Genomic DNA, 19,465 nt, shown 5'->3' with positions numbered 1-19,465 from the left:
GTTTTAGTAAATAAAAATATATTTTCTAACTGCTTTTCTGTAAGCATTTGTTTTACTAATTTTGCTAGTATTTTCCCATAACTCAGTTGTTTGTTGAAGCCCTTTTCCTAACTTTGTAATAGGTTAATGATGGTCTTTAAAAAAAAGAAAAAAAAAAGTCCCCTGGGGAACTACAGTAAGGTCTGTTATATTTCTTTTTGTTTAGTAGTATTAAATTCTATTAATAAATACAATGAGTTATTTTTAAATTAGTTTTGTTTTTCAAAACTGATCTGGCTATTATTGTTGCAGATTCACTATTTCAACTATAATGGTCTTTACTACACTTTTTAAGTAAGATTTTAATATGTTAAACGCCTTTTTCCCCCCCTTCTTTAGGTATGGCTGATGGCAAGCATTGTACTTTTCCACATCTGCCTGGCAAAACCTTTGTCTATAATGCTTCTGAAGATAGACTGGAGTTGTGTGTGGATGCTGCAGGACATTTCCCCATCGGTCCTGATGTTGAAGATTTAGTTAAAGAGGCTGTAAGTCAGGTTCGAGCAGAGGCTACTACAAGAAGTAGAGAATCCAGTCCCTCACATGGGCTATTAAAACTAGGTAGTGGTGGAGTAGTGAAAAAGAAATCTGAGCAGCTTCATAACGTAACTGCCTTTCAGGGAAAAGGGCATTCTCTAGGAACTGCACCCAGTAACCCACACCTTGATTCAAGAGCTAGGGAAGCCCCAGTTGTACGGAAGCATAACACAGGGACAGACTTTAGTACTAGTTCCATTAAAATAGAGCCTTCTGTATTCACAGCTGCTCCTAGTAATAGTGAGCTTATTCGAATAGCTCCTGGAGTAGTTACAATGAGAGACAGCAGGCAGCTTGATCCTGATTTGGTTGAGGCCCAGCGAAAAAAATTGCAGGAAATGGTTTCTTCTATCCAGGCTTCAATGGACAAGCACTTGCGGGATCAAAGTACAGAGCAGCCACCATCTGATCTTCCTCAAAGGAAAGCAGAAGTTGTGAGTTCTTCTGTGAAGTCTGGGAGTCTTCAGACTGGCTTACCTGAATCTTTTTCCTTAACTGGTGGCACTGAAAATTTGAATATAGAAACAACTGATAGCTGTGTGGCAGAGGCACTGGGAGCAGCATTTGCCACAAGGTCAAAAGCACAAAAGGGAAATTCAGTGGAGGAGCCTGAAGAGATGGATAGCCAAGATGCTGAAATGACAAACACAACTGAGCCAATGGATCACTCTTGATTTATTTAGAGGCTAATAATAAAGGCAGAATGTTTATTGTGAATATGTAACATTTGTTGGCTGGGCCACATAACTCAATTAGTCATAAAAAATCTTGTACGTATATAATTCAAAGATTATATCTTGTTATTCAGTGCATGACAGCAAGTGTGTGATTGGCAATAGCTTTTAATATACTGCTGCCCAGGCTGGCTCTGAATTCCTATAAATTAGTTATTAGATCTGCTGAGATGAGTTTCTTCCATACATGTGGTTCATTGGAAGTTTTTGTAACTTTAATTCCATGAAAGTCTTAATGTTTCAAACATGAAAATTCTCTTGCTAATGTTTGATTTCTGAAAAGGATAGAACTAGGGGAAAATGAGATTTTGCTAATGTTGATGTCATCAAGGTAACCATTCCACATATTTATTAGAGTGTCAAAAGATTTATGTAAATTTGAAGGTTATCTGAACTAAATTGTATCTTAAAATTCATAGAAGGATTTATTAGATACTGGGATCCTGACATTTCCGTGAACGTAAACACATTCATAGAGATATGTATTCTTGGTGAAAAATATCTTGAGAATAGAGTGTAATGATATAACATTTTGCTGATTTAAGCAAGGCTAGGGGGAAAATATCTATTCTAGAATGATAAAGTCAATGTGATTCAGTAATGTTGCTGTCTGAGCCAACACAGCCAATTGTGTGCTCTGTTGTTGATAATATGTTACCATTATTTTTTTAATCCTGGCCTGGTCAAGTACCACTGAATTTTTTTCTTTAATCTTGCAGAAAAGTTGATTGCAAAGTGTGGTAGAAAATATGAAAATAATGGTAGCAGTAGTTAATCTCTAATTTTCAGAGTTTGTCAGATTCACAGAGAATTTATATATAAGAATTTATCTTTATGAATGAGTTACATTGTTCTACAATTTTGATCAATGGTATTTAAGCTTGTATATGCTAAATGTCTTTGAGCCCCTTTGAACCAAAAATGTTTCCTTTTTTCCCTTAGCATCCATAAAATTTTCTTTATTTGTTGGCTTCACTTGGATTTGGATGCAAATTTTACTGCATCATACCCTGATCAACTGGGCATTTGCTTAAATAGTGTATTCATCAAATCTTTAGTGCCAGTTTCCTCAAGAAGCAGCTTTCATGCTTATTATACCTTAAAGACAAAGAATGTTTATCCTGAGATTGGTATTGCACTATTTTATCCTATTCTGCAAAGCTGTATTCTGAAATGTACATTTCAATCCATCTTTTTCCTCTGTTCACTGAAATTAAGTTGAATTTGAATGGATGAAAGACAAAATGTATGTTAATACAATCTCTTATCTAGAGCATTCAAAGCCTGGCTGTCTCTGTTTGCACATGTAACAGATACAGAACTGTGTTTTCAGTCTAAGAAAATGTTCATCAGAAAGTATATTATCAGGTGTTTCAAAATTTCAACCTGTTGATTCATTAAGGAATATATATATACAGTACTTTGACTTGTGTTTCCAAAGAAGGGAGGTTTTAGATTTCTTTCTATGAAAGTATTTCTGACTTAATCCACTTACTAAATGAACTACTCCATTTTGAATCAGGAAAGAATGGAGAATCTAGACATTTTGCAAGTGATATCTGAGCAAGATATATATTTGGGTTTTATCACATCACATTTTAAACCATATTTTACCTCTTTTCTTCTAAATTTAGTTTCAATTATCTTAATACCTAAAGAGCAGGAAAATTTAGGACTTTTATATTGTGCACTCGTTTTGCATAAAGAACTGCAGCTACCAAATAATTATTTAGTTAGTATAGGTGGCTTCTGGGTATAAAACTAAAAATTAGAACTACCACTAACCACTATAATTATTTTGGGCTCTTTCACCCACTGAAACTGGCTTTTTCTTATTAGTTTAAATACAGGAAAACTGTTTAGCAAGCAGATGCACTGCTTCCAGGTAAATGATATAATCACCTTTTCTTTAACAAATATTTTCTTCACCTGTGGCTTGGCATGTTTATTAATAACTGAGAAATACACTCTCATAGCATAAAGTAAAAGTGTCAGGAATAAATTTTATCTTCCTATTATATTAAATATTTGCATTTAGTCAAATTAGAATGCACCTGTGAACATTAGAAGAAGGGCTTTAAACTCTGATAACACTATTAATTTCTCTTGCCACAGCAATGCTATTTAGAAGCCAGTTAAGTATGAATATTATAATAGTTTGGGTTCTCCCTTGATAAAGAATAAAAGGCTTGATTTTGAGAGTGGTCAGATTTTCTGAAATTATTTTAAATTTGCTGAAATTTGGGTGGAGTAACTAGTAGGTTTTGAGAAGTGGGCCAGGTATCATCTTCACAAGTTCTAGAAAGAATTTAAGTGCTGAATTTTCATCCTTTGTCCTTCCATATGGTTATCATAATCAAATACATGACCACAGACTTCTTATTTTTTAGTACTGCCATTTGTGGTCACCACAACTTTGAGTTCAAGCTAGAGATCATAAATCGTTAAAATATTTTTTTAGCCCTAGATGTAACATAACCATAACTCAATCTTAAATTCTATTTGCGATGTTTCACTGAAACTTAAAGTAAAATTGTAAATTTTTCTCTTCAGTAATACATTTTATAAGTAGTCATACCAAGTTTGAATTGATGACCAAAAGTCCAAGTAGAGTTGAAGATGGTGTATGTTTAGAATAGTGGTAATGACAAACTGGTTGAAATTGAAGAAAACAAGACACTGCCATATATTATAAGCTAGAATATAATGAACTCCAAGAGAATGTTTACTCAGGAACTGGTTAAAAAGTAAGCCTAAGTTTCCCCTTTCACTATGTTTCAAGTATTTTATTGGAAAATGTTAGAATGAAGACCTGAGAGAAATTTAGCAAATGCTATTGACTGTGAAATTTGCTTTATATCTTCTGATGATTTTTAGTTTGGTTTTCACAATCAAGCCTACTGCTTGCAATTAAGACATCAATCTGAAATGCATCTGTGAATCCCAGCCACAGGTCCCTATTGCCATTCTTTTTAAGTATCTAACTTGATTTGAAATGAACAGACTTTTGTGTATGGTCTCTTACCTCAGGGAAGATCACTTGCTAGCAATTCATATATTACTAATGACAGGTTTTTGAGAATTGTACTGACATCACATGTTAGCTACTAAATGCACAATTTATAACTATTACTTTATGGAGCTGCCTACTAATACTGACTGCTAGTGAACATTTTCTTAAAAATTTAGAACTCGCTAATTACTAATCTTTAGCTATGAAGTAAACTCGTAACTTCTGTCATTAATTATGCTTTGATCAATATAGTGACAATATCTAATACTGTGTTTATTTCAGAATATCAGTACAATTTTGTCTTCATTTTTCAATAGGAATTTCAGTTGGCCCACACTTAAAATACTGCAGAGTAGATATTGAGAGTTTCATGGTTCCCAAAACAAGATCTCCATATTAAGATTTTCCTAGAAGCCTTTGCAAAATTGAATTAAGCTGCATTTGATACGAATTTAAAATGACCTTTATCATAGCAGTAGTGAGATACATACTCTACATAAGTTGGGTAGATATATCCTACAGTTCAAGATTATATAATTTAACAAAATTGTACATTCTCAAGGCTCTTCACAATATAAGAAATTAATTTGCAAAAGAGAACTATTCACTTGAAAACATACCACAGTAGAATGTTTACTTAAGAAGTAAAATAACAAAGAGGAGCTATTGTAAGATTTATAGTTAACTGTAAGTTCTGCCATTCTTAATAATTCTTTGAGATACTGTGTTTCAATTCATATTTAATGATAATTAAATTGTGGGAATTTTAACGTTTGTTCCAAAATAGCAGAAATTGTAAAAAATTGTGAATTATTGGAGAAAATGCCATTACTTGTATATCTGACATTTAATTTTTTAAATTATGGAGTCTACATGCTTTTGTAGTATAATATTAATACAATGATTATTCTCTTGTAAAAGAAAAGGAAAATTAGTAAAAAAAAAAAAGTTTTAGTTGATATTATCTGCTTGTGAGTATCAATTACTTAGTATTTAAAATTTGAAGGTATTGCATATTTTTCTTTAGAATGCACAAGTCCCTGAGCCTTTTATGCCTATGATAGGGCAATAAAAGAGTGAAAAGGTTATCAATATTTCAGGTTTATTTGACTTTAAGAATTAGTGCCAAGAGCTGGAGAGTCTACTTTTTGGAGAGAAATACTGTTTAGAATATGTAAAAATAAGTGGTAATGTAAATATTTAGAAAAATCACGTAGCTAGTGCTTTAATTGCTCAATTAAATAGTATAAATGTTCTATCATCCCTAAGGCACTGGCTGTTACCCATTATTTTCTGATTTTGTGGTTGCTGTATATATTACATTTGAGTAATAAATAATGGTAATAGTGTATTATAACTATATAGTGTTCTACAGCACACCTCACACTGTACAGTATTTGAAGTTTTCTTTTATATTAATAAAACTATAAGTTAATACATACTGATTTCCCCCTCGACTTCTCCACAGTAGCTTTTTAAAATAATTTTTTATTCTTTAGTTTCCTGGAATTATACTTTAATAATATAATGCATGAAAATATAGTTCAGTTTTATAAAGGAATTCTTACTATAATAAAGTCTTTTCTAAACTTTTAGTGGGACATCATATAGGGACAGAAGTTTCCCCCTTAATGTGATCTCAATGGAAATGAAGTGGACTCAATTAGAAAAGAATGAGCAAAATTTCTTTAGGCATTTTACATAATTGGGTTATGGAACGCTTACTGAATATTTAAAGACAAAACAGACATGTTCCAATAAAGACAGAACTTAGTTTTGTGCTGTTTTTTTAAAAAATACTTGTTAGACATAATGAAATGAAGGGAAATAAAGAAAATAGTAACATTTGTATAGCTTAGCAATCAACATGACATATTTACTTTGAAGTTTTAATATGTATGTTTAATATCCAATTTGTTAGACCTGTTTAACTTAGAGCAGAGTCTCAGACACTAGACTTCTAGAACTGAGTCTGGGCACGCTGCTTATGGTATGATCGCTCTATGCTTCATTTTCCTCTCTAGGAGGATGATGAGGATATCTACTCCTGGGGTGGTTGTGAGGATTAAAAGAGTTAATACTTATCAAAGATTGGAATAGTGCCTGACATAAAGTAAACACTCAAATGTTTACTATTACTGTTATTTACATATCACAGTAATTCAGTAGAGTTCAGTTGCCATTTAAAAGGGATAAATCCTCATATACAGGACACATTATTTAAATAGTTCATTTTGTTAGGTTAAAACCTGCTTTATTTGTGATATATGGTTAATGGGCTAAAAACTGAATGGTTTGTATGTTCAAATATTTATGCAAGAGCTTTATGACCACATGCAATACTGAAAATCTGGAGAACTGACAGTCTTGTGCTTCTCACTAACTTGTTCTGTGACCTAAGGCAAGTCATGGAGCCTCTCAAGGCCTCCATTTCTACTATAATCTTTTGGTTCTACAGTTGTTACCTTCTTGTTCTGCTGACCATGTCATCATGGGCTCACTTGCTGATGATCTAGTGCTTATGGGACAAGTGACATTGGTGTGGGCTCCAAGTAAACTAAACAATTAGCTTTGCTTTATGCTTTGGCTGGCTACACTTGTCCCAAACTTGGACTTGAGGTCTTGTACATGCATCCCACTGGTCACATACCGTATAGTTTGAAGCTCTCAAAAACTTCAGTGAATAAAATGAGATAAACATCCTACTCATGACAGTTCAATATGGATTTTATTTTTATTGACTGGCTTTTTCAGACCCCAGTAACTGCAATTATGACTGCATAGTTGATTGTTTCTAATCATTAAAAATGTATACAGAAAAATGAAGTAAGTCTTTAATTGATTTCCTAAACTGTATATGGTATATTGAGATGAAAAACTTACAGGTTCTTTAAACCTGTACTGTTTCCTGGGGCACATGGGTGGCTGAGTCGGTTAAGCATCTGACTTCAGCTAAGGTCATGATCTCGTGTTCTGGGAGTTTGAGCCCTGCATCCAGCTCTGTGCTGACAGCTCAGAGCCTGGAGCCTGCTTCAGATTGTATCTTCTCTCTGTCCCTCCCCTGTTCTTTCTCTCTCTCTCTCTCTCTCTCTCTCTCTCTCTCTTGCTCTCAAAATAATAAACATTAAATTTTTTTTTAAACCTGTACTCTTCCCTTGTTGGAACTAAACCTGTCTTTGGTCCATTTGTCAGACCACATAAATCTTCCATCTAAAAACAAACTGTGTGGGAATCTGGGGGGATTATTCCTGTTTGTCAGTTCCATGTATAGAAAGAAACACGTATAGTATGAGGTCTCCCTGTAAAATAATGACTTATTTTTATATTTGATTTATGGAATCAACATTATACTTGAAGCATTCATTCATTTAATCTGTTTAATAAGCACTGATCAAAAGCCAAGCTTCTGTTCTAGGAACTGGGGAAACAATTCTAAATGAGACAAAGCCCATGTAGAAGCTTACATCCCAATGATGGAGACAAGCAATAAACACATTCATAACTATCATTTAGTGACCATTTCCCTATATCCAGACAATAGGTGAACCACAACATGTAAAATTAGTTAAACCCTCAAAACAACTCTTTGTGGTTGGGTAACGCCATTGTCTTCATCTTTCAGGGCACAGACTCAAGTAGGTTAGGTAGTTAACCCAAGGTCCTGGACTTAATAGGTGGCCAAGTAAAATTTGGTGGTCACATAGGTCTATAAAAACGTCTATTGTTAAATCTAGCTCGTTTTCAGGTACGCCAACCTGGTTTGAAATTATTTCAATGTGTGTACCACCTGGCTTTAATTTCACTTCCTACAATTTCTCTTCCTGAACCTCAATCCTCTACCCCAAGTTCTTGGATTTTCCTTCTCCAAATTGGGAGGTGCTTTAGAGAAGGATTTCCACATTTCTTAGATAATTGATCTGGGTAAATTTGAGAATCATTGGTTAGATGAAAGTCCAGTTCCCTCATTGTTACTTGCATTTCCCCTAGAAAACATTTCTATGAAATCTATTATGTGCCAGGTACTTTGCTACACATAAGAAATAATAAAATGGTAAGAAAGACCTACTTCCTGCCATCATAATCTTTAGTGAAGGAGTCATTTAAACAAGCTCACTTGTCATCATGGGCATCCCTTGGTGGTGAGGGTTACACTACAGGAGGAACTAACCTGACCTACTAGTGGTTTAGAGAAGGCTTCCTTAGAAGTGATGTCATTCGAGATCAAAAGAATTAATATGATGTTTAAAAATCAAATTGGCAAGATTCAGTACTACCAAAAATATTTTTTAGGGCAGTGAATCAAGCAAAATTAAGTGTGATGTTTATGTTTGCCACCCTTTAGACCCCAAATCCTTCCTGTAAGAGTGTGGTGATCCAGTTGAATGGATAGGGATGAAAAAGTTTGAGAAAGCTCGTGCAAATAGGGTTGCTAAGGAAAAGGAAACACACTGTAACAGAATGAGATTGTAAATTCAGTGCATAAAACCAACTTGAGAATATGAGCCTATCCTTTGAGACTAAAAGGTATCTTTGCTACTGAATATGACCAGTATAAATAAGATGCATGGATGTATAACAAAAATTTTAGCAAAATAGTAAAGAAAGAATCAAATTAGGAGCTAGAAACCCTCAATTATTTGCTTTTTTCTCCAGCATTACCAGGATTATAGGAAGATTAGTTCCATTTCTTCCTCTGGCTTCTCATGGCCCTGTCAATGGTATTTGTCATTTCCTCTGTTTCCATGTAGCAGTAGGACTGCCTAAGTGACTAGTAACCAATGTAAAAGTTGCACTTGGAATTTTTTTTTCTTTAAGATTTTTAAAAGTGTTTTTTATTTATTTTGAGGGAGAGAGAGAGAGTTGGGGGAAGGGGCAGATAGGGAAGAGCCTGACGCAGGGCTCGAACTCACAAACTGTGAAATCATGACCTGGGCCAAAATCAAGAGTCTGATGCTTAACCAACTTAGCCACCAGGTGCCCCCAAGCTTGCTTTTCAAATTAAGACTATTTCATTTTGTGATCTTATGGCAAGTGATTTGGCTATGTCTTTAGTATAATAAATTTTACAATGTTATTAAATTTATTTTTTGGTACAGTGAAGTAATTAGAGAAATTAAATCAATAGCTGAAAAAGTATTCTGTAAAAGTTTTCATTGAAATGGGCCTTAATTGTATTCCTTTTTAAAAAGTTATTCTCAAAGCAATGAATGTATTTGGCTAAAAAAAAAATTCAAAACTAGATAGAAAGACACCCAGTTCCTTCATCTCAATTGCTAAATCAACTATTTCTATTTTGGTGGTTACCTCCATAACAGGTCTAATCTCTTGATTTATCAACATTAGACAGTATTTGATTCCTCCATTATGAAAGATGAATTCCCTTGCCATTTTTAGGTCATCTTCTAACTTCATATGATATACTTAAGTCTTATTGAGCCATCAGTTTTATTTTCAATTTTATTTTATTTTTTTAAAGTTTATTTTGAGAGGAGAAAGAAAGTGGGGGAGGGGCAGAGAGAGAGAGAGAGAGAGAGAGAGAGAATCTCAGCAGGCTCCACACCATCAGCACAGAACCCCATGCAGAACTCGAACTCATAACTCGTGAGTTCCTCCCATGCTACTTCCTAACTTTTATGAGCTATACTATTACTGTTATGTTGCCAACTCCTAATGTTATTCAAAATATGTTTTGTAGCCATAATTGCTTTAAAAGTAAATATAGTTCGAAAATAGGCAAGGTGATCCCAAATATCAAAATGAGAAGGGTTTTTTGAGACTCCAGCTAGAAGTTGAAACTTTCCCAAGGCAGATATTAGAAGTTAAATAGATTTGTGTTTTAGGGGCACCTGGGTGGCTCAGTTGGTTAAGTATCTGACTTTGGCTCAGGTCATGATCTCATGGTTCGTGGGTTCTGGCCCTGAGTCTGGCTCTGCGCTGACAGCTCAGAGCCTGGAGCCTGCTTGGATTCTGTGTCTCCCTCTCCCTCCGCCCCTCCCCTGCTCATGCTCATGCTCTGTCTCTGTCTTTCCCAAAAATAAATAAACATTAGAAAAAAATTTTTTTAACAGATTTGTGTTTTAAAAAATCCCTCAGGTGGCCAAGTAGAGAGGATACAGTGAATTGGACAAGCCTAGAGGATGAGAGATCAGTTAAAAGACTTGCTGTAATTGGGGTGCCTGGGTTAGTTAAGTGTCCAACTTCAACTCAGGTCATGATCTCGGGACTCATGAATGTGAGCCCTGAATTGGGCTCTGAGGTCTTAAAGTGCAGAGCTGGCTTCAGATCCTCTGTCTCCCTCTCTCTCTGCCCCTTCCCAGCTCACATTCTCTCCCTCAAAAATAAATAAACATTAAAAAAAAAAAAAAAGTCTTGCTATAATTGGTGAGAGATGGAAGCCTGAACTGACCCACTGGAAGTGGGCATGTAAAGGAGAGGATATTGCAGAGACAGTAAAAAGTGAATCCAGACTCTCAGGTTATGAGTTGAGAGGCTGGATGGTAGTCCTACTAATTTGGAATAGGATACTGGAGTAATTCCAGATTGGTAGAAAGGGAGTGAATTCCATTTGGGGCAGTGTGAATTTGGGGTGTTTAGTGCTTCCAGAGGGAGAGAGATGGAGTTCAGGAGAAGGGTTGGGATTGAAAGTGAAGACCTGTAAATCATAGGATATGACTGAAGTCATAGAAGTGGATGAGATAGTCTAGGAAGAGAGTGTACAGTGAGAAGACAGCTAAATGCAATTTGGGAGAATGCCAACATTTAAGGAGCTGGCAGAAGAGAGACTTCCAAAACAGTCTGAGGTAAGGAAATCATGGAGGTGAGGTCACGGAAAACAAGGGTGAAAGTTTCAAATAAAAGGAAGTAATAAAGTCAAATGCTATAGTAAGTTCAAGTAAAATGAAATTGAATTTCTTTCTCCAAGTGTCCATTGGATTTAACAGGGTTTGGTGACTTTTACAGACACAATTCCACTGCATGGTGGTAAAGGTTAGATTACACTAGGACTGAAGACTGATGGGATAGCCACATCAAGACACCTTTGAAGTTTGCCTGAAAGGGAAGAAGGGAAGATAGCAGACACCGGGTTATGGGAGGGAGGGACAGATGGATGGATGAATCGATTTAGATCAATATTTTCAAAACTACCAGAGCCTGTGTCCCCTTTTTATAACCATATACTCTACTCCTTATACCCTACAAAAGTGATATTCATAGATAACTTACAAATTTTTAAAAACTCAATTTAATGTTCTCCCTATAATACGGAGGAGAAACAGAAGAGATTTATAATAAAATCCAGCTGATATATATGTAGAATCGCTATGAAAATAGCTAGAAACATAGATATTCGTGGGCTCCATTTCTGTCTTAAACCCTTAAGCTGAGTTACTCTCAGTGATGTGATTTTCTAAAATGGAGAAACAACTCTTTTAAGTCTGAACAAAATAAAACACAACCTTCCTCTGGCTTACATAGTAGTTGTACTTCTGAAAATATTCAGTGTATTTTAAAACTGCAAAAAGACCCAAACACGTGTGCACTTGTGTTTATAAGTAAAAACAGTTGATTCTGGGCTTAAATATAATCAGGTTTATCATTTAGTGTGGGTTGAATGTTGAATGGAAGTCAGGATAATTCTTCCTTGTGCAGAACTGTTTCAAACATGACAAGAGTTTTCTGTTAGTAGAACTGGCACACTAAATGCCAGTAATGATCTTCAATAACCACAAATTCCCTCCAAATCTTCCAAATTCATTGTTCCATTTGGGAGTTCCTGGATGTCCTAAGCCAGGAGAGTAGGGGAAGCTGAAAACAAAAACAAAAACAAAAACAAAAGAAAAACAAGATATTGTCCCTGATAAAGTGGAAGTTAATAAAATTAAAAAGGTAGAAAGCTTAGAATTAAAGAGGAGAAGCACATAACCTTCGTATCTTGGCACATGTCATGTTTCCTATAGATAAGCAATAGTCCTGCTTTAAGGATTTTGGGGTATCTGGTAAATTATTTCTCTTGTTTAATGCTCTGAGTACTCTCTTAATTTGGAGTTCCTATTCTTCATTTTGAACCCTCAGTTATTAGGCTCACTTGTAAATAAGTGCTAAATTTTGAATGCCATGAAAGATTACCTTTTGAAAAGAAAGCACTACTTTTATTACCACAGGCTAAAAATGTTGAAAATTTCAGAGGTGTAGTTTCCTATTGTTGCTATAACTAATTACCAGAAACTCAGTGGCTTAAAACAGTAAAAACTTAATATCCTAAAATTCTGGAAGTCAAAAGTTCCAAAAGAATCTGCCTGGGCTAAAATCAAGGTGTCAGCATGGTTGTGTTCCTTTCTGGAGGCTCTAGAGGAGAATCCATTTCCTTGATTTATTTAATAGCTCCTACAGGCTGCTTACATTCCTTGGTTCATGACCCTGTTCTCCATTTTCAAAGCTAACACATAACATCTCCAAATCTCTCTTTCTCCTGCTTCTTTCTTCCTTTTTTTTTTTTTTTTTTGTTTATTTTTGAGAGAGAGCAAGCAGGGGAGGGGCAGAGAGAGAGGGAGACAAAGAATCTGAAGCAGGCTCCATGCTGTCAGCACAAAGCTGGACATGGCACTGGGCCACGAATTGTGAGGTCATCACCTGAGCTGAAGTCAGATGCTCAACTGACTGAGCCACCCAGGTGTCCCTCCTTCTTCTACTCTTAAGGACCCTTGTGATTACACTGGATCCACCTGGATAATCCAAACTGAATTCCCCAGGTCAAGACTCTTATTTTAATCACACCTGCAAAGTCCCTTTTGCCATGAAGGTATTATATTCACAGGTTCTAGGAATTAGGACATGGATACTTTGGGTGGCCATTTACCACAAAAGAGTAGAGCAAAGGATATTGGTTTGAAATAGGGACACTTATTTTTTTTTTAATTTTTGTTTAAATTCCAGTTAGTTAACATACAGTGTAATATTAGTTTCAGGAATACAATATGGTGATTCAACACTTCATACAACACCCGGTGCTCATCACAAATGCACTCCTTAATCTCCATCACCTATTTAATCCATCCCCCCTACCCATCTCCTGAAATAAGGACACTTTAAAACATTTTTTCTCTTAGTTTTTTTTTTTCTTGCAGATCAACGACTTTTATTTTTACCTTTAAAAGCCAAACTAAGAATTCTATAGCTGGTTATAACAGTATGATTTCTACTTATAATTTCCATCAAACTTAAAATAGCATCCTAAATGTAAAGTATAGATTACCAAAATATATTGGTAGTGGGGAGAGAGAGGTTGGAGCAGACAATTATATATTCAAGATGTAGGGTTTTTTTGTTTTGTTTTGTTTTGTTTTGTTTTGTTTTGTTTTTTAGAGAGAGAGCATGTGAACAGGAGAGAGGGGCAAAGGGAGAGAGAGAGAATCTCAAGCAGGCTCCATGTTCAGTGCACAGCCCAATGCAAGGCTCAATCCCACAACCCTGGGATCATGACCTGAGCAGAAATCAAGAGTCCAACACTTAACTGACTGAACCACCCAGGTGTCCCTACAAGATATCTGAATCTGAGTTTTGTTTTCAGATGGAGCACATAATATTTTGTTTCATCATTTCTGCCAAAGCATACTTATTTAGCATTATCAATATTGTTTTATATACCATAGTTACACTATTTCCTTCTATTGGCAGCTCATTTTTTAAAATTAAAAAATAAACAAGAATTTATGCTTTAAAAAGTCAGATAATATAAAAGTACATTTACTTTATATATAAAATGAAAAAGTTAAAGCCCATCCTGCTCCTATCTCATCCTTTTCTCTAAAGTGATACACTGTTAAACAGTTTGTGGTGTGTAGTCCATAGACCATTTTCTATAATGTTAGACACATACCCACATACACACATACCCTGAGTTCTTATGTATACGAATAAGATATTAATCATACAGTTCTGCTACTAGCTCTTTGCTCTACAGCATACTATGTCTATAGTATATACTATACTGATAGTTGGAATTCTCATGGATAGTAGGGTAGTAGAGTGACTGGAAGCTTGGTTTCTAATTCCAATCTTGGTTCTGCCATTAAATGCCCTTGGACAAGTTAATCTTTTGGTGCACTATTTTTCCCATTTATAAAGTGGATGAAAATAATAGTACCTACCTCAGAGGATTGTTACAATTATACAAGTTGTGAATATTGCCTAAGATGAATGTATGCTCAACACCTAGAAGGGCCCAGTAATGTAATAGTCATTTAATTGCATTGCCTTAATATTATACTATTTCTACTAGCTGTATAATTGTTCTTCTCTGATGATGAACCATTTAAACTAGTCTTAAAATCTGGGGCACTTGGGTGGCTCAGTCAGTTAAGTGTCTGACTTCAGCTCAGGTCATGATCTCACAGTTTGCAGGTTCAAGCCCCGTGTAGGGCTCTGTGCTGACAGCTCAGAGCCTGGAGCAAGCTTTGGATTCTGTGTCTCCCTCTCTCTTTACTCCTCCCTTGCTCATGCTCTCAAAAATAAATAAACATTAGACAAATGTCCCTTGCTGTCTCTCTCAAAAATAAACATTAGACAAATTTTTTAAAATTAGTCTCAAAATGTGAAGACTTCCAAAGTGGGGTTTTAATGTAATATAATACTATAAGCACTAAATGACAACTTTTTTGCTTACATTGAATTACAGTATATTAAGATAAAATGTCTGTCATAGGCTATGCACATCTTTATGGCTTTTGCTCAGTATTGCTTTCCAAAAGGATTATACCAGCTTCAGTACTAATATCAAGGAATTATTCAAATATAGTTGGCAGGATTTAGAAATATTTTGCAACCTTAGCACTCATGAAATGGTATTTCAAACTTAATTTGTACTTTTTATATTTATCCATGTGCTTATTATTTGCCTTTGTTTTGTTCATTGTATAGTGATTGTATTTGAGCATATTAACATATTACTATTCTAGGGACTGGGACTCTACAAATAAATAAAACAGACAAAACTCTATGAGAATCACAGATACAACTCTATTAAAAGTATAGCCTCTCAGTATATTAAGCTAGCAAAAACTTTTCAAACTAACATAAGCAAAGCTTGGGAGTATTTGGCCTTTGTGGGAGGATAAGAAGTTGGTATAACCATGGGAAGGATGCGTATGGTGCATCATACTGCTGATTTAATATTAATGAAGCAATTTAGCAATGTATTTAAAGACTTGGAGTAAGAAAGTAAATTAGTACATGCTTGAAAAATCATTTTTATAATTGAAAACAGGAATATATTTGTCATGGAGTAGAAAGAAAACTTCGTGTGAGGTTTTTTTTTTTTTTTTTTTTTTTGAGAGAAAGAGGGAGGCAGAGGGAGAGGGAGAACCTTAAGCAGGCTCCAGGCCCAGCATGGAGCAGATGTGGGGCTCAATCTCATCACCATGAGATCATGACCTGAGGGGAAATCAAGAGTTGGACGCTTAACCGACTGAGCCACCCAGGCACCCTTATATGAGTTTTAAAAGATAAAATAGTTTTCAAAGAAATTTCCAACACTTGTTCCCAATCTATCTTCCCTTGGTATACAATTCCCTATATCTTAGTGGAACAACTTGAGAAGCTTTAACAGACTATTCAAAACCAACTCTTGGTATTGAGAAGTGTGACAATGAGAAGATCCCTTTGAGTGTTTGCAGTTTTTGGTGATTACAAATAAAGCCACTGTAAACATTTGTTTTCCAAAGTGGCTTTTCCATTTGCATTTCTACCAGCAATGCATGAAAGCTGTATTTGCTCAGCATCTTCACCTTCACCAACACTTGCACAGTCCTTTCCCTCCCTCATTCTAACTATGTGGTAGTATCTCACTGAGGTTTTAATTTGCATTTCTCTAATGATTAATGATGTGAAGCATCTTTTCAAGTGGTGTATTTCCCTTTCGTATATCTTTTTTGGTGAAGGGTCTGTTCTACTATTTTGCCCATTTTTCATTGCTTTTTCCCCTCCTAATTGTTTTGAAAACTCCTTATATACTCTGAATAAGAACACTTTTAAAATGTTTCGCTAAAAAACAAAACCAAACCAATTCTCAATTACATTTGAGTATATGTATTCAAATGACTGTGAACCACTTTAACTGTACACTTTGTCCTTCTCTAAGTGATTTAAATGAATTTGCAATGTGATCTTTCTGAGGAATTACCTTTTTCTCTATCTCTAAAATGAGGGGTATTTAGTTTATTGTCAAAATCTAAAATACCTGCCATCAAACTCTAAAAATGTATTCTGTATAAAAAACCTAAAATATAACAGAAATTCTGCTTCCTGTTAGAATATAAATAAACCGAGTAATGTATGACTCAGGAGTAAATCAGAAAACACTGTTTTCAAATGACATTACTTTCTAAATTAAGTTTTTAAAAAAGTGAAAGAACAACACAATAAGGAATGATTTAAAAGGTGTTTTACCTTCCCCAAATCCGTACCTTGAGAAAAAGGAGCTAATACATAAAAAGACGTTTTAAATTTTGAAAGTAGTGCATGCAGGCTCTTCTTCAATTCACATTTGCACCTGCATCTCTGATTTGCAAAAATTGATGCGTAAAATTTCAAAATAGCAAAATGTAAGTTTGTTATAATATTAACATGTGGTTTAGTGCTCTATGCAGTAGAGCATGGTACCTTGCAAATCTGGATCTTTTACCATTTGTAGTGGTTACTGTAATCTACTTTAATGTTATCTGAACTATTTGAACCGAGCAGCTCCTAGTTTTCATACTTGAATCCTTTAGAATAGCTACAACTGCTGAAGCTCCTTCGGTGCAGTTCTTCCCTCTTCCGTCTCTCCTGGAAAGACCGTCACTTTCCACAGTTGACTACCATACTCATTTATCCGGGCAAAACTCCCAGTCCGCTCCTGTCTTCCTGCATTATTCTCCTGGATCAGGGCTTCTTCATCGCGCATCAATTACTTCCCGGAGAGCGAGCTAAGGGCAGGCACTGCCAAGACCAGACGCAGACCTGGATTATTTCCTTTTTCTGTGCCAAGCATCTTTCCAGCTAAAACCTTTTTTCACCTGTCACTCCTGCTTATTCTTGATATTCAGTTTTCTGCCACAGCCTTCGCTACTCTAGTAGCTATGATGTCTGGGCAAAAATAGCTCACGTTTTTGCTTAAGCAATAACGGCCGCGCAAATTTTATGGTTAGATTTGTCTCAAGTCCGAAGACCGCGCCTCCAAACTAATGAGGCGGGATACACCCGGAGGAGTTCGGAGTGGAGGAGCTGTGGCTGAGAGAAGGCTGTGGGGACTTGCCTAGGCGGGGCCACCCAACCCCCAGAGACCCTGACAGCACACTCCGGGAAGTTTGGACTCTTACCGCAGCTTCCGGACCCGCCTCTCTGCGAGCACCGGAACTCGCTTTCCCAGAAGGCCCCGCGCGGTACGGCGCTGGGCGCGCTCCGGGTCCTGTCAAAGCAGGACCGGAGAGCCCGGCCTGCGGCCCCACCCCCTGATCCCCAGCTCCTTCCCCGACTCCCGCGAGTTCCAGTCCCGACTTCCAGCTCCCCAGCCCCGCCCTCAGCCGCGCGCGCTCTCCCCACCACGCCCTCGTCCCCCCGCGTGCGGCCGCTACAGCCAATGAGGTTCGGGGCCGCGTGCGCAGATTCAAACGGCGGCTCTTGAGGGAGGCTGGGCGCGAGATTCGGCGGTGCGGACAAAACCCTGCAGGAGGCTGCGAGCCCTGCAGAGCTGCTCGCTGCGGGGTGAGGGTGGGGGTCGGCGCCAGCCGCGGAGCTGAGCTCGGACCGCAGCTAGGAGGCTGAGAGGCGGCGGGAGGGGTCGAGGGAGGGCGAGAGCGCGCCTGCTGACATGTTGGGGGCATCCCTGACCGGGCCGGGCCGGGGCTAGGAGTGGCGCTGCGGGCCGGGGGCGGGTCGCGGTCCGCCCCTCCGTCCCTCCGTCCTGCCCTGCCGGGGACGTGCGTTCCACTCTCGGTCGCCTCGGAGAGGGAGCGAGGGAAGCGGCTGGAGGGTCGGGGACAAGGAACATTCGCTTGAGGCTGGAGGAGGCTGAACTGCGTCCCCGCCCAGTCCGCGCCTATGCGGTACTTGAAGGATGGCGAAGAGGTCGCGCAGGTGGGTGACATCCCTTTTACGCAGGCCTGTTGGCATAGTCTCGGCTCAGATTCTCTTCCTTTACCCAGTGCGTCCCCATCAGGCCCTCCCCAGCTGGGGCAGAGGTTTTGCTTCCCGCTGCTCCGCAGCCGCTTCGGCCCGGCTGGCTGGATCCCAGCCGTGACTTGTGGAGAGTTGGGGACCACTATGTTTAAGGCGCAGAAAGTGAGTAACAAATGGTCAGGTTGCTCTTTTGAGTTGATTCTCCCCACAGCGCACGTCCAGACTCCAATCTCGCACAGCCGCATCTTGGTCGGAGTTTCTTGCCAGGTAAGTCTGTGCGCTTTTAGGGAGTACCCTGCGCACGTAGAAGTGCTAGTGTACAGCCCGGACTTGAAAATGGTATTCGGAGAGACTTTTTTCTGAACTACTGTACCAATTAAAATAGGAACTATGTGATAAGCCTGTGCTGGGACGACTCTGCCATCTTTGCTGCCTTGACAGGTATGGAAAATCCCCTTAGGAATAGCTGATGAGAGAGGACCGTTTTGACGTGTTCTGTAGTTACCATTACCGTGTCTCAACTTTATGTTTATCTTTTTAATATCTTCTGTTGGGAAGATGCCACACTGTTACCACCAGTAGCTTCATCTTAAAACAATGTTTGATTCACTGAATATTTTTAGTGCCCGTGTTTGGCTCTGACTGTAACTAAGTGTTGCCCAGAGGTAGGGCATATTTTTTTGTTGGAAACTTGCTAGGAGGAGTTTACTCATCTAATCTTTATTTATATGTTGCTATAGTAGCTACACCTAAACTGTGTGTAGTAACCACTTAGATGGCACAAAACTAGGGTGTCTTTTGTCACTATTATTAAATAAACCTTAAAAGATGTTTGGTAGGGTTTACAAATGGCTTTGTTTATCTAGGTCCACAACCTTAAAGTCTTAACGAGAGATGTATTTCCAAACTTGGAATTTAGTACTAGGATTCACTCATTGCAGATTTCTGTTAAAAACTGGCAATAGCGACACAATATTTGCTGCCTTGT

At 37.4% G+C, this 19,465-nt stretch overlaps 3 protein-coding genes across 7 annotated transcripts in view; 2 read left to right on the top strand and 1 right to left on the bottom strand.

Moving 5' to 3' along the window:
* The window catches only part of VCPIP1 (valosin containing protein interacting protein 1), a 30,028-nt gene extending 22,879 nt beyond the window's left edge, over positions 1-7,149 (top strand). Inside the window, exon 3 of the mRNA XM_042923166.1 lies at positions 379-7,149. Within this exon, the coding sequence (XP_042779100.1) occupies positions 379-1,250 (872 nt within the window). The 3' untranslated portion in view covers positions 1,251-7,149. The remainder of the gene's footprint in view (positions 1-378) is intronic.
* A 9,598-nt stretch (positions 7,150-16,747) lies between these two features.
* Positions 16,748-18,252, bottom strand: LOC122210773 (uncharacterized protein DKFZp434B061-like). The gene is made up of 2 exons (XM_042923663.1): positions 17,679-18,252; positions 16,748-17,298 (listed from the first exon to the last, which is right to left on the bottom strand). Exons 1-2 carry the CDS (start codon positions 18,180-18,182, stop codon positions 17,263-17,265), a joined length of 540 nt encoding a protein of 179 aa, XP_042779597.1. The 5' UTR covers positions 18,183-18,252; the 3' UTR covers positions 16,748-17,262.
* The window catches only part of MYBL1 (MYB proto-oncogene like 1), a 43,460-nt gene continuing 42,158 nt past the window's right edge, over positions 18,164-19,465 (top strand). The window contains exon 1 of one of the 5 annotated variants that reach the window (XM_042923661.1): positions 18,164-18,435. In XM_042923661.1, the coding sequence (XP_042779595.1) occupies positions 18,416-18,435 (20 nt within the window). In that variant the 5' untranslated portion in view covers positions 18,164-18,415. The remainder of the gene's footprint in view (positions 18,436-19,465) is intronic. The other 4 variants (XM_042923662.1, XM_042923657.1, XM_042923658.1 and 1 more) reach the window with 4 other exon arrangements.

The sequence above is a fragment of the Panthera leo genome, chromosome F2, assembly GCF_018350215.1.
Source record: "Panthera leo isolate Ple1 chromosome F2, P.leo_Ple1_pat1.1, whole genome shotgun sequence".
Taxonomy (NCBI): Eukaryota; Metazoa; Chordata; class Mammalia; order Carnivora; family Felidae; genus Panthera; species Panthera leo.
This window is presented reverse-complemented; position numbering and strand designations above follow the sequence as displayed.

What these genes read in the sequence shown, in the direction of transcription:
- LOC122210773 (XM_042923663.1), bottom strand. Translation starts at nt 18,182, where the DNA reads ATGCCCCCAACATGTCAGCAGGCGCGCTCTCGCCCTCCCTCGACCCCT. An exon ending in AGGCGGGTCCGGAAGCTGCG is followed by an intron (nt 17,299 to 17,678) that starts GTAAGAGTCCAA and finishes TGGTCTTGGCAG; the next exon opens with TGCCTGCCCTTAGCTCGCTC.